This window comes from Syngnathus typhle, linkage group LG12 (assembly GCF_033458585.1).
Source record: "Syngnathus typhle isolate RoL2023-S1 ecotype Sweden linkage group LG12, RoL_Styp_1.0, whole genome shotgun sequence".
Classification (NCBI taxonomy): domain Eukaryota; kingdom Metazoa; phylum Chordata; class Actinopteri; order Syngnathiformes; family Syngnathidae; genus Syngnathus; species Syngnathus typhle.
This window is the reverse complement of record NC_083749.1, coordinates 4513542-4529228: the sequence shown is the minus strand read 5'-3', so window position 1 is coordinate 4529228 and position 15687 is coordinate 4513542. Positions and strand designations below refer to the sequence as shown.

General features: G+C 40.9%; 1 protein-coding gene and 1 long non-coding RNA gene across 8 annotated transcripts in view; one reads left to right on the top strand and one right to left on the bottom strand.

The window, feature by feature from the left end:
- Nucleotides 1-10647, top strand: part of LOC133163726 (uncharacterized) — a 36033-nt gene extending 25386 nt beyond the window's left edge. The window contains exons 3-5 of the long non-coding RNA XR_009716441.1: nucleotides 2655-2735; nucleotides 9696-9852; nucleotides 10040-10647. This is a non-coding gene — a long non-coding RNA (uncharacterized LOC133163726). The remainder of the gene's footprint in view (nucleotides 1-2654; nucleotides 2736-9695; nucleotides 9853-10039) is intronic.
- LOC133163722 (mediator of RNA polymerase II transcription subunit 13-like) overlaps nucleotides 8549-15687 on the bottom strand; it is a 62827-nt gene continuing 55688 nt past the window's right edge. For all 7 annotated transcript variants that reach the window (XM_061293916.1, XM_061293917.1, XM_061293913.1 and 4 more), the window contains 14 exons: nucleotides 15441-15620; nucleotides 15148-15377; nucleotides 14881-15079; nucleotides 14441-14765; nucleotides 13890-14142; nucleotides 13597-13785; nucleotides 13307-13530; nucleotides 13085-13227; nucleotides 12744-12902; nucleotides 12254-12418; nucleotides 11656-11813; nucleotides 10750-10914; nucleotides 9972-10081; nucleotides 8549-9891 (listed from right to left, as the gene is read on the bottom strand). In XM_061293916.1, the coding sequence (XP_061149900.1) occupies nucleotides 9759-9891; nucleotides 9972-10081; nucleotides 10750-10914; nucleotides 11656-11813; nucleotides 12254-12418; nucleotides 12744-12902; nucleotides 13085-13227; nucleotides 13307-13530; nucleotides 13597-13785; nucleotides 13890-14142; nucleotides 14441-14765; nucleotides 14881-15079; nucleotides 15148-15377; nucleotides 15441-15620 (2633 nt within the window). In that variant the 3' untranslated portion in view covers nucleotides 8549-9758. The remainder of the gene's footprint in view (nucleotides 9892-9971; nucleotides 10082-10749; nucleotides 10915-11655; nucleotides 11814-12253; nucleotides 12419-12743; nucleotides 12903-13084; nucleotides 13228-13306; nucleotides 13531-13596; nucleotides 13786-13889; nucleotides 14143-14440; nucleotides 14766-14880; nucleotides 15080-15147; nucleotides 15378-15440; nucleotides 15621-15687) is intronic.

Here is a 15687-nt window from a genome sequence, read left to right as displayed (position 1 = left end):
GCCTTTAAAAAAAATGTCTTTAATCGCATAAGGGGTTTGATTTATTCATATTTTATTGGCTTTGCAGCTTTTCAGTGATCCCGGTACATGCACTGTATTTTAGGATTGTTTTGGTGAGTCTGTTGTCTACAACTGATCTTTCTTCGCCTTTCCACTTCTCAGGAGTCTTGTTCCACTGGGGTACATGAAATGCAGTCTAAGTCATCTTTGAAGCGACTTTAGTGCTCAGTTGGCTTATTGCATCTGTTAAGTCATATTGCCACCTTGTGGATCTATTGGGTATTGCATGGATATTCTCAATACTCACTCTATTCATTGTCTTCGACTATATACGTATATAGTTAAATAAATATATAGTTAAATATATGTAGATAGTTAAATAAAAACTTGTGTAAAAAAACATCATAAGCTCTATATTTGAAAACAATATATAGACTTCCAAAATCAATGTGTTCAATTTCACATACACTCATTGTTAACAATACAAGCTATGAGAATATTTTACAATTACTTAAGTGCACAGCGTAAGGAAAAATAAAATGCTTTTGCCTTTGTGTCTAATGCTTAAATAGAATAATTAGCTCTAACCACCATTTGTATTGATGAATAAAAGGCTCCAGGGAGGGGGGGGGGTGTGGAAAACCCACGGTTGCTTGGCGACACACACACACGCACAGAGAGGAGTGTCTAATCACCCAGTGGCTCTCCAACGGTGTGCGTTTTTTGAGTCACAGGTGTGTGGCGTGCTCGGGTGTTTTGACAGCTGCATCAAACATGTTTCCTCTTGATAATTAGGTCAACTCATTAATGCCACAATGAAAGAATGAGCGTCGAGAGGTCGTGTTTTACATCTCAGAGGCGTTGATAGGCCTCGTCGGCGACGCCGAGTGGGGGCCTGGAGTGAGCAATGGCTCGTCGCTTGGCCACAAAAACAACTCGAGTGCGTATTGTGAAGCACAAAGAAACATGTTGCGTAAGTATTTTATTGTGTTGTCTTTGGGAATAATTGGACCACAATGGTTAATCATAAACCAGTCTGTGAGGAGTTTGATTTAGCGCATTCATATGCAATGAATGGGATTACTTATTTTCATATGTCGGCGATCACAAAAACAGTTGTGACATCTATTGACGCTTACAAAGGAGGCAAAACATTTGATTGTTGTACAGCACTTTGGTATTTGTTTAAAAGGCAACAGGCATGGGTGTCATATGTTGTCACATGTACAAATGTGTCAACAACAACAACAAAAATCCTCTTTGTTTTCTGGGGGGTAAAACTGATTTGATTTAGCAATGACAAAATTGTCAATGCAGCTCTTCAATTGGATTGCATGTGTACCTAATGAAATGTCTTGAGTGCTGCTTAGCACACACACACACACTTTAAAACCGTCTCAAGCCTAATGTAGACTTTGGATTATAGCGTCTATATGTCTCCGAGGAGGCGGATGCATTGTGTCGTATTAGCGGCTGCATTCAAAATGGGCGTCGTCCTTTTTAGGGGCCTCTTTTTGCAAATGCAAATCCCCCCCCAGGTCAGGACTCGATCAGATGTTTCCAAGAAGGCCACATCGTGTTGTGTTGGCAGCTGTTGTGTCGCCTCAGCAGTGCCTTGGAACAATAGCTGCTGAGGGCCGTGGCCTTGCAATTTCCTTAAAGCCATCTCAAAAGCTAGCTTGGATGTTGTTTGGCTCTTGGCACACTTTGTTTGCTTTAATGGACCACAAAAAAAAAAAAAAAGGATTTGGCCACCTGTGCACAGAACAAACTTTCCAAATGTTGGTCCAAAAAAAAAAAAAAAGGCTCCAGGTTAATTTTGATCATCATCAAATCAGTCACTCAAGCTACAAGCAATAAATCACTTAGCCCGCTTTAAAACGTTTCATCAGCGGATTACGCTAAAATGTCAGCTTGTTTGAAAGAGTCAACATGGTGGTATTGGGCCACCGCCATTGTTCACCTGCAGTGCACCTTGGAGCGTTCCCGAGGCCTGCACATCATTCGTCATCTCTCGTGCAATGTTTGATGACGCAGCGGTAAACATGTTCTTGCAAGCCGCTCCTATAAAGCTTTCACACCTTCATCAGGCCGCCTTTGCATTCATCAGCCTTCACTTCCTGGCGTTCCTTTACTTCATGTCGGGCGCGGGCCAGCAAATATTTGAAGTCGCTGATGGGTGTGGATGTGATGGCCTGATAATGGTTACATAACTCACCACCCTAGCTGGAACAAAAACAAAATTAATTGCTGCTACCTGTCTTGAAGCATTGACCTACTTTTCAGTTGCCACAACACTGTGGACACCTGCACTACTATCTAAGGACAGCCAGTGCATTCCGACATACAGTCACCTCCAAAAGTATTGGGACGCTGAGGTCAAGTCCTTTGTTTTTGTTGTATACTGAAGACATTTGCACTTAATATCAAAAGATGAGATAACATTTTAGAGGCTTAATCTTTTCACTTGTGACCAAACAAGATGAAAGCTTTCAGTCTTGTGACCCTTCTCCCCTGACACTTCGCCGCTGCCGCACCTCAAACCCTCCCTAACTTGGCGTCTGCTGTGACAGACGCCAGCCAGCCAATAGTATATTATGTTATATCACAATATGTATGTATTACAACAGTCTGTGTGTGTGTGTTTCTCTCAGAAAATGATGTGGCGGTGTGACGTTACGGCCTCCAGCTTGCTCCACTTTACACAAGAAAAGTCGGGGTCATCCAGAGTGACGGTAAGGCTGCAACACGCACACCAAAATTAATCACACAGCTAAAACTAACTTAATAGCTTAATGCTAACACAATGCATTCCTCCTTGTGTAAATGGGTTACTCGCTTCAGGCTAAAGTTAGCAGTGATGTGCTTACGTCTGTTCCTCAGCATATGTATTGAGTGTTAATGTGTGTGTGTGTGTGTTATGTGTGTATGTGCACAAGTGTATACAGACATTATAACAATTCTTGCACTCATATATTCTTGAATCACAATGAGTGAATCACAATTAACGTTACAGAAGCTTACTGAATCATTTAAGCAGTTGTGGGCTGTTGAAGCACATCCTGTTCCACAATGTCTATGTTCAATGCCGCTTCCCTTTTTGGCCCATTTGGACCTCTTATGCAGGGCCTTTTTATTTTTGTCCAGGTCATCAGATGTTGTGCTGGAAGAAAAGCGAGATAAAACGCCATTGACCTTCAACTCTTGGCGAGTTACTGTCGTTAATGCCTTGGCCGACGTTGGCCTTCTGCTTGTCCTGCGCACGGGCCATTTGACTGCGTCTAAGTCACGTGTGATTTGAACGGCCATGGTCTAATATGCCATCTGCAGGCAACACAATGCGGTCAATTAAGAGGCTGCTTCCTCCAGTGGCTGTGGCCATTAAGCAGGCAGCTCCACAAGTGACCCTTCACTAGCTTTTCGTTTTCAACCACTCATGGTGGGTTTTTTTTCTTTCCAAGCTGGGCCAATGCCTGCAAGAGTGACTTTTGTCTGCATTTCTTGTCCATTTTGAAGCCGTTGAAAAAAAATTCGTCCCTCACTCAATGTATGACTTTATTTATGAATGAATGAGGAATGAATGAATTAATTAGTTTCAAACATGTAAACAATAAATCAAGGTGAAAGTCATGTATATGACTGCATGAGACTAGCTACATACATGCATGCATGCATGCATACATACGTACATACATAATTACATTAATGAATACATACATACATTCATACATTCGATCATACATACTTACATGCATGCATACATTCATCAATACATACATACATGCATACATACGTACGTAGGTACATACATACATACATACATACATACATACATACACATACATACATACATACATACATACATACGCACAGGCGTACAGGCGTACGTACGTACATACGTACATACGTAAGTACATACGTACGTGTGTACGTGTGTACGTGTGTACGTGTGTACGTATGTACGTGTGTACGTTTGTATCATACACACATACTGTACACACAAACAATAAATCAAAGTGAAAGTCATGTATATGACTGCATGAGACTAGCTACATACATGCATGCATACATACGTACATACGTACATAATTACATTCGATCATACATACTTATATTAATACATTCGATCATACATACTTACATGCATGCATACATTCATCAATACATGCATACATGCATACATGCATACATGCATACATACATACGCACAGGCGCACAGGCGTCCGTACGTACGTACGTGCATACGTACATACGTACATACGTACATACGTACATACGTACGTGTGTACGTGTGTACGTGTGTACGTGTGTACGTGTGTACGTATGTACGTGTGTACGTTTGTATCATACACACATACTGCACACACATACTGTACACACATACTGTACACACATACTGTACACACATACTGTACACACATACATGCATACATGCATACATGCATACATGCATACATACATACATACATACATACATACATACATACATACATACATACATACATACATACATACATACATACATACATACATACATACATACATACATACATTCATACACGCGCGCACACACGCACACGCACACGCACACGCACACTCATTCATTCATTCATTAATACATACATACATACATACATGATTACATTCATTAATACATACATACACACACACACACACACACATACATTCATTAATACATACATACATTCATTAATACATACATGCATACATGCATACATGCATACATGCATACATGCATACATGCATTCATCCATTCATCCATTCATCCATTCATCCATTCATCCATCCATACATACACACACATACACACACATACACACACATACACACACATACACACACATACATACACACATACATACATACATACATACATACATACATACATACACATACATTCATACATACACATACATTCATTCATTAATACATACATTCATTCATTAATACATACATTCATTCATTAATACATACATACATACACACACATACATTCATTCATTAATACATACATACATACATACATGATTACATTCATTAATACATACATACATACACACACACACATTCATTAATACATACATACATACATACATACTAGGGATGCACCGAAAATTCGGCCACCGAAAATTTTCGGCCGAAAATGACCCAAAAGTGCATTTTCGGTTTTTGGCCGAAAGACCTAAATCACCGAAACAACACGGCCGAAACTTGTGATGACGTGAGCAAACAGCGCAGCCAGCACGCGGGAAAATGGGATAAGTCTGCGGTGTGGACTGATTTCACTATCTCAGAGAAAGACCCACGGATAGCGATTTGCAAAATATGCAATGCTGAAAGGGGTGCATCTGCAAAAAGTTTCTCCATGTCGGGTTTAATTCATCACCTGAAATCCAAACATCCCGATCGCCATTCTGAATATGAGAAGAAGGCGACACAGAAAAGGAAACTGACACCGAGCACGCCCACTCCGTCTGTGGGGGACGTTTTTGAAAAGGCAAGAAAGTTCTCTGTGTTTTTATAAGAGAACATATTTAATTTTACAGTCAGTTATAAGCCTGTAAATTATTATTTAATGTACACATGAGTTGGGTCAAGTTAAACATTTTATTTTATTTTTGAATTTTCATTTATATTGTGCATTGTTGTCAGTGCTAAATAAATATTTTCATACTTTTGTAACTGGTTTATTGCAATGCCTTGATTTTAGTGAGGTTAGTACACATGTAGCCATAAATGCTGTGGTTCTAATAACTGACATTTCTTTCGGTGTTTCGGTTTTCGGTTTTCGGCCTTGGTTTCCTCATTTTTGGTTTTCGGTTTCGGCCAAGAATTTTTATTTCGGTGCATCCCTAATACATACATACATACATACATACATACATACATACATACATACATACATACATACATACATACATACATACATACATACATACATACATACATACATACATACATACATACATACATACATACATACATACATACATACATTCAAGGTTCAAGAATTTTTATTGGCCACGTTTGAGCATACATAACAAGGAATTTGTACACACATACACACATACATACATACATACATAATTAAACAATTACCTTCATTCATACACACATACATAATCACATTCATTAATACATTCATACATACATACATTCATACATACATACATACATACATACATACATACATACATACATACATACATACATACATACATACATACATACATACATACATACATACATACATACATACATACATACATACATACATACATACATACATACATACATACATAATTACATTCATTAATACATACAAACATACATACATACACACACACACATATTAATTAATACATACATTCATTAATACATCCATGCATGCATACATTCATTCATACATACATAATTACATTCATTAATACAAACATAAATCCACACACATACATTCATTAATACATACATACATTCATTAATACACACATACATGCATGTATGCATGCGTACATTCATTCATGTACACATACATACATAATTACATTCATTAATACATACAAACATAAATACATACACACACATACATTCATTAATACATACATACATACATACATACATACATAATTACATTCATTAATACAAACATAAATCCACACACATACATTCATTAATACATACATACATTCATTAATACACACATACATGCATGTATGCATGCGTACATTCATTCATGTACACATACATACATAATTACATTCATTAATACATACAAACATAAATACATACACACACATACATTCATTAATACATACATACATACATACATACATACATAATTACATTCATTAATACAAACATAAATCCACACACATACATTCATTAATACATACATACATTCATTAATACACACATACATGCATGTATGCATGCGTACATTCATTCATGTACACATACATACATAATTACATTCATTAATACATACAAACATAAATACATACACACACATACATTCATTAATACATACATACATACATACATACTTACATACATTCATTAATACATACATACATAATTACATTCATTAATACATACACACACATACATTCATTAATACATCCATGCATGCATACATTCATACATACATAATTACATTCGTTAATACAAACATAAATCCACACACATACATTCATTAATACATACATACATTCATTAATACACACATACATGCATGTATGCATGCGTACATTCATTCATGTACACATACATACATAATTACATTCATTAATACATACAAACATAAATACATACACACACATACATTCATTAATACATACATACATACATTCATTAATACATACATACATAATTACATTCATTAATACATACATACATACACACACATACATTCATTAATACATCCATGCATGCATACATTCATACATACATAATTACATTCATTAATACAAACATAAATCCACACACATACATTCATTAATACATACATACATTCATTAATACACACATACATGCATGTATGCATGCGTACATTCATTCATATACACATACATACATAATTACATTCATTAATACAAACATACATCATACATAATTACATTTATTAATACATACACACACATACATACATACATACATACATACATACATACATACATAATTACATTCATTAATACATACATACACACACACACACACACGCATACATTCATTAATACATGCGTACATTCATACATTCATTAATACATCCATGCATGCATGCATGCATACATACATACATATGTACATAGTACATACATACATACACACATACATACTTATACATTTACATTCATTAATACAATCATTCATACACACATACATTTATATGCACATTCATTAATACATTCATTAATACATACATACGTACATACATACATACGTACATTCATTAATACATGCATGCATGCATGCATCCATACATCCATACATTCATACATTCATACATACATTCAAGATTCAAGAATTTTTATTGGCCACGTTTGAGCATACATAACAAGGAATTTGTACACACATACATACATACGCAATTACATTCATTCATACACACATACATAATCACATTCATTAATACACACATACATGCATGTATGCATGCGTACATTCATTAATACAAACATACATACATTCATTAATACAAACATACATAATTACATTCATTAATACATACATAGCTCATTCATTAATACATACAAACACACACATACATTCATTAATACATCCATTCATTCATACATACATAATTACATTCATTAATACAAACATAAATCCACACACATACATTCATTAATACACACATGTATGCATGCGTACATTCATTCATATACTCATACATACATAATTACATTCATTAATACATACATACATAATTACATTCATTAATACATACACACACGTACATAATTACATTCATTAATACACACACATCCATACATCCATACACAATACAATGACCAAAAGAGAAACGTCATCACTTGAAAGCCTTTTAATAATTTACTTTAAAAAATAGTGTAAAAGTAACAGATATCTCCCACTTGTGTGGATCTGTTCCATATTCAAATTCATGACCGACGTAACAAAGTCTTGCAAACTTGCATTTGTCTGTACAATTTGTGAGCGCTCACTTGGCAATTTCCACATTTTTGGCTGGAAGTAAATGACATTTGCACTGTATACTGTATCTGTTTATATATATATGTATAAAAGCTCACTGCAAAAAAAACAATAGCTTGAAATGTACAGCTTTAGAAAATTCCAGAAAAACACAGCTGAGTGGTGTATAATACAAACATGCTCAGATTGTAACAAATAACAAAGTGAAGAGAGAATGGTACTTTCTCGTGATTCTTGACATCATCTGGGCGACAAATCAAGTGTCTTTTTTTTTTAACTTGTTCGATTGCCTAGTTCAAAGATTTGTTTTGTTATAAATATCTTTCATATTTTTAATTGAAGGGCTTTAAATAACAAACTATATTGTTTTTGTGTAATTGAGGGTCAGTCTTTACATTTAAGAGATTTGTTTCCATCACCCTTTCTTTTCGTTAAGTGCCTGTTTGGAAGAGGTAATATATATTTATTAAGTATATACGTATAGATATCAAATTCTATCACATGATATAATTTGTATAAATATTGCATTAAATTGACAATGTTCATTTCAGATCCCAAGCGATTTATTTAATGTTTGGGAATAAAAAGGCCTTTTTTTTTTCTTTTTCATTTTAAATATTACAAAATAACTTTAAATTCTTTGCAAATGTTTTACATTATGAACAGCCCTGCCTGTCTTCATATTTTTTGTACCGCCATCGCTTCTGTCCAACCCTTTGAAAGGTGACGAAAAAGTGCCGTCTGCAAACGCTCCCCCGTCGGTGTTAAAAGATAACCTTCCAACAGTGCTTTTATTTTTGTACACAAAAAAAGGTAAAAAAAAACGACACAACAATGCCTCAAATGTGCACGTGTTGCCATGCACAATATTACAGGTATGACATTTTGTTCTGCGAACGTTGGTTGAAAGGAAAAAAAAAGTTTCTCTCCATGGGAAAGCACCAGTTGGACTTGTTTTCTTTCTCTACTGACGCTGCATATTGTCACTCTGATTTACATTCCAGGCCCTGGGTCTCTGAGATGGACGGACGGACGGGTGGGTGGGCCGAGGAGGCAGGAGCACACGGCTATAGCATGTTGAGGATGGCGTTGTACATCTGGACCAGCACGGCCAAGTGGACGGGGAGGCAAGACTGCCGGTCCTGGGTGGCAGGCGTGCAGGTCAGCCAGGACAGTGCATTGTACTGCTCCAACACAAATCTGCATTGAAAGAAAGATGTCGTTTAGATTCCGTAGCACATTTTGACATTTATGGTAGAGAGTCGTTTGTGTTTTCTTACCGGAGCACATCTGAGGTGGTTTTTGAGTCCAGCGGGTGAGGGGTCCTCTTTGTCTTGTCTGCCACCAGCTCATCGGACTGGACCATGGAGATGTGGTGGTGGAGCGATGCCTGCGCACAAGCAAAGAGCGGCACAACATCAGGCGTCTTGACTACACGGAGTTGTTATCTCTTCTCGGTGTTGTCTCAAAATCAGAACTTGTAATTTTACACGTGTATAAATGTTATGTTTTATATTTTACTTTGAAGGGCTGAGTTGCATCGCGTAATACAGCTGTTGCCTAGCCCAGCTCAGTGGCCTAGTGGTAGTGCGTCCGTCTTGAGACTGGAAGGTTGTGTGATCAAACCCCGGTTGGGTCATACCAAAGACTTTTAATGTGTGTAAAAGATGTTTTGGATGAACAAACACTAATTGTGAAACAAATGACTGTATGAAAACTGAAAAGTTAGATTGCATTGTATTCAACAAAAATTTGCAATCAAGCAAACGTTTGCCTGACAGAAATGCCTTAAAGTTAACTTTCCAGTAAATAAGTGTAATAATGAAATCTTAAAACTATATCAAGACATCTATCTAAGTAATATGTCCTCATCCCAAAATGGTATGTTTTTTTTTTTTTTTAAATTATGTTCTTCAGCAATAAAATACAACTGTTAATGTGAGGCCCCCTAGTGGTCGCAAAGTCTTTAAGTCAATTATGCTTCTACCTGCTATTCATCTGGTTGTTTATTTACGGGAATGAAATCTACGTGTGATACAGGTGTCATGTTTTGAGTACCTTGAGGAAGAGAGGACATTGGTTCTCAGCTTGAGGGTAGGGGGCCCAGAACCAATGCGGGAGTCCACCCGCTTGCGCTGTGGAGACGTAGTAGCCCAGAGCCAGCGGCTGCTGCTTCAGCTCTTCCGGAGGATTGTCTCTGGATAGTAAGCGCTCCCCTTGGCTCTGTGCAAACAGGAAATTCAATTATTGACCATGTGCACGGCAAAGGCGTGCAAAAAAGCAAGGGAGACGCATCACTGATAATTGAAGGAAATGAATGCACTCCGTCTGGCAGGCCTGCGTGTGATTTTCATGTTGGGGTGGGGGGGCTGTTGTTTACGTGCCGCCACTGAAACTGCAAGGAACCGTTTTGATTAACTTAAGCAGGAATGGCCACCAAGTGGAAGCAAGTTTGAAAATTGAAATCACAACTATTTGTTGTGGGTAAAACATCATCATGTTGTTTTCCAGGTATGCACTCGCCTCTAATTTTCCTACAAATCAGAGCAGCTCTCAAGCCGACTTTGATGTCTTCCCTCAGGTGAGCGATGACACCGACAGCGATTGTTGGAGTCACGCTGCTTTCTACTTTGCGATTGAGCCGTTAAGAAACTGTCATCGCCTTTCTTTTGGCCCCTTTCGCCTCCAAGCCAAATTCCTCCACGCTTGGCAGCGCTTCACTCTCACATGCTGTTTGCTCATGTGATGTCGAGTGTCAGTCAAGATGCAATCGCTTTGACTGGTAGCTTTTGAAAATATATACTCTCGGTTGTCAATTCATTAGGTACACCTGCACCAATAAAATTATTTTACATGACATTATTTCAGAGTCTAAAATTAGCTTCAATTTTAAAAAGATGTGCAAAAAAAATGGAGTTTAATGTTTGTCTGGTCGAGAGGAGGGAGTCAATATTTTTCACTCACCCTGGTGTGTTGAAAGTGGGATCCCATTCCGGATGGTGAGCCCGGTGACGGCACAGGGGAGGTGTTGGGCGAAGGATGGAGGTTACCCGTGATCAGCATCATGTCATGGCCGATGTCGTTCTCCAGTTCGTCAGGAAAGGGCAAGTCGAACATGTCGTCTGTGGGAACAAATGTTATTCATTTGATGGATTTTAGCTGGGTAATTATATTCATCAGACTGTTTCAATACATAGTTGAAATGCAATGTGATAAAAATGCAGAAGTTATACTGGTGGTGAGATGGAACAACCCTGCCCCCTGGTGGTGGAATGGAGTAAAATAACTCTATGTTTCATTGCGCGATTGTGTATTGACTGTATACACACTTTTAAAAATAATGCTAAATTCTGTTGGCGACAGGTTCAGCAGTGTAATAGGTGGGGGGGGGGGGGGGGAAGTACCCAATCATTATGAGTCATATTTGCAAAGGTGGACGAAGCTTTACGCTGTTCCACCAACAGCCCAGCCCATGATTTCACTGGCTGTGCATGTGAAGCTTTATGGCTGTCTAAAGACGTGACCTTGGCGCTGGAGTATCCAGTAAAAAGCTAATGAGTACCGTTATTGTCCTCAGTGGGGTAGGAGCTCGGCGCCAGCTGGGTGGTGGCGGACGTCGGGAAGACGAGGATGTGTGTGCACGAGGCATCCTGAGGCGTGTTGAGCTGCGACGTCTGCAGGTTCAAGGCGGTGCTGCGGCCGAACACGGAGCCCATCGTCACGGCGTCTGAGTGCAAATGTCACATTTGTTATTTTAATTATTTATTCATTCAAATGATTTTTTTTTTATATAAAGGATGCTTTACAGTATCAGACGGTATCAGAATAGCACAGTCTTTAAGTATACTTCAAACTTTTGAAGTGTTGTGTCTTGATTTAAGATTTGTTATTTATTTATCTGTGATGTTAAAAGCAAATTAGAAAGAAAAGAAGCAGGAGATGTTTCATGCTCTCTGAAGGGAGGCACACTGGCCCTCATTTTGAGAACCTCCGTAAAGTATATGATCACCCTCAGGTACTCAAGAAGTCTCCACTGTGCTGCCTCTACTTACCGGGCATGACCACGAGGGAGCCCTGCGGCTCCATGGCTACCAGGCAGGCACTTAGGATGGAGGGGGTGTCCGCCGCCGAGATGCCGCACATGCGACACGCCTCCCTGAGCTGGCGCCCTGTGGAATGCAACGAGTGCTCCCCGAGGAGCGAGCTCCAGTCTGGCGGGGAGAAAAAGACAAAGCGATGTGATCAGTTGAATTCGACTGAGATGCCACTTAGATTAAATGGCTTGTATGTTCAAGACTGGGCAAAACATACAGAATTTTGAAATATTTGTTTACAATAAAACATTTTCCTCACAAGAAATGATGAAGCATTCGGTGTGGGCGCGATCGCTCACCTTTAAGTTCGCCGTGGCCCAGTCTCCCTAACCGACCAATCACAATCCTCCACGGCAATGAGGTCATCTGGATGATGCCAACGCACCACTCCCACAGTTTCTGCAGACCCATCTTCCGAGCGGACACCTTCGGGCGCCGTGCCCTGCGGCGGCAGAGAAGAAGAAAAAAAAAAAAAGCCGTGAAGACACTGCGTCATTAAATTTGCGGGCATTCACACCAACCTGTTGGGAACGTCCACGTTGATGATGCACGTCTCTAGCAGCTCTCCTTGCTGGTCCGTGCACGACACCAGGATCCAGCGTTGGTCATGTGACAGACAGTACCCCACAAAGAGCACGTTGTACCTGGGAGGGACTTCGGCCCAAATCTCTCCTTGTTCTGGCTGCTTGGGCCGGGTGGGCCCGAGGATGAAGGGGGGCGAGTACAAGTGCACTGGGCTGGGATGCTGGGGGAGGACAAACATCCATGAAATGATGAATCAGCATTTATCATCATGATTTCCAACACTTACATCTGGGCTCTTGAGGACCGACGTGACAGTGGAAACTGGGCCAAAACCGGTCAGGGACTTGATGTGCGTGTGCTGGGGCCGCAGGCGTCGACATTGCGAGTAGCATGAGAAGGCCAGCGAGCGCAAGTGCTGCAGGTACAAGTGGCTCTCCCCGCTGGCAGGCTGCAGGAGGTACTGGCATGGCACCACCTGCAACAACAACACCGCTAGCTGAAGGCAAGTTCTGGTTCTTGTTCAAGTAAGTTTGGAACAGACTAACAGGTTCTTAGGTACGATGGTGCAACCCTGATTACCTGGAGAACGAGTGCAGGTCTAACGGTCTCGGGCAGAGTCTGCAGCATTTCCGTGTAGCAGCGAAGAAGCCCGAGCAGCCACACGCTCTCCGCCTCGACTTCGTCACCTTCCTCTTCCTCCCCTCCTTCGCTCCGCATGCCTGTCGGGCTAAGAAAAGCGTCCACGACGTAAACGACGATGGCGGGTGGGTTGGTGCGGCTGTCCGTGGAGTCTGGGCCGGTCGGGATGCCGATTCTGGACTGCTCGGTGGTGCTGGGGGGGAAAAACAAAAAGAGGGGGGGGTTATCCATCAGGTGCACTAGTTCAAGGCTCTAATACCAGTATTTGAATTAGGGGCAAGTGCAGCAGTGTAAAATCAGATCCAGCAGATGGCGCTGTGGTAATGGGTAAGAGGTTACTGGTTCACTCATCAATTTCAAAATTGACCATTTTTTTTATCCTTGTGGGTAATTGTGTGGCAGGCACGCTAACCAAAATCCCAGCATGCTGCCAAAGGGTCAAACAAACAAATACAGTGCTGGGACAAGAGTGTGTTGTTTTTGGCTCTTACGCGTCAGAGTTCTCTGCTGGTGTGTTGGCTGCTGGTGCGCCACTCAAGGGGCCTTTGGACTCGCCGGAGCCCCCAGGCGTCAACTCCGCCGTCTGGCCGGAAGGTGTTGCGGCTGGAGTGGCTGAGCCTCCAGCCCCGGGAGCCCCGGGAGCCCCGGGAGCCCCGGGAGCCCCGGGAGCCCCGGGAGCCCCGGAAGCTGCTTCTGCATCGGTTGCCCATGTTTGAGGCTGGCCGGAGGAGGCGGGCTGCGCTGAAGAGGCGGATGTTTGGATTCTGGGTGGCAAGAGAAGTGTGCTGTCCAGAGGCAGGACTGACAACTGGGGTCCTGCAAAAATCAGATCATTTGTATATGTAATATGTTTTTACAAAAAAAAAACAGGCCTATGTCACAGGAATTAGTTTCCAGTTATTGACAAAAATAATCCACTAGTGGTTCTTACCTAGTTGCAGTTTACAGGCATAGGCATAAAGTTTCAGTTTGCTGAGGTTGTCCATGTGTTGCTCTCCAGCCCAGGGACCGCTCAACCACTGGTCCACATCCAGATCCTCCAGCCTTTCAGATTCCACCTCCTCTCCCACGCGGACGATCCCATCCCGGGACACCTTGGCCAGAGGACGGTGCTTTCCAAGACGACATGTCTGAGAAGGACGTCATCTTCATGAAGACACGTTCTTGGAAGCGCTCGGTATTAGATGCAACTTCCTACCTCATAAACAGCGCTGAGCTCCTGGAAGAAGGCTCGGGCGGCGGCCAACAGCGGGGGGCTATTTGGACAGAGCACCACGTACGCCGCATCTCGTTGACCCCCGTAAGGCTCCAGCAAGAGCTTCTCCCAGAAGGGCAAGGCCAGAGGGGACAGCGCCAGGAAGTCCCGTTCTCGATCATAGCCAAGCAGGACGGTGGGGATGGGCAAGGGCTCTGGGGACTCCTCAGAACCTGGAGACAGAAATCCACCGTGAGCCTTGAGATATCAACCTAAAAACCATTTGTGGTTCTTACCATACGAGCCCCTGCCCGCCATCTTATGGAACTGCTGCCAGGTGAGTGGACCCTGAACGTGTTGAATATTATCCCAAGTTCGCCCGGTTCTTTTCTTCTGGATGGCGTCTTGCAGGAACGGTTGCAAGGACAGCAGCAAGCGCACCATGTCCTGGGACGACAACATGCTCATGTCCGCCACTACGGGGGATGAACAGACGCAGAGAAACAAGTACACACACGGAACAGATACGCACATGTTAACAAG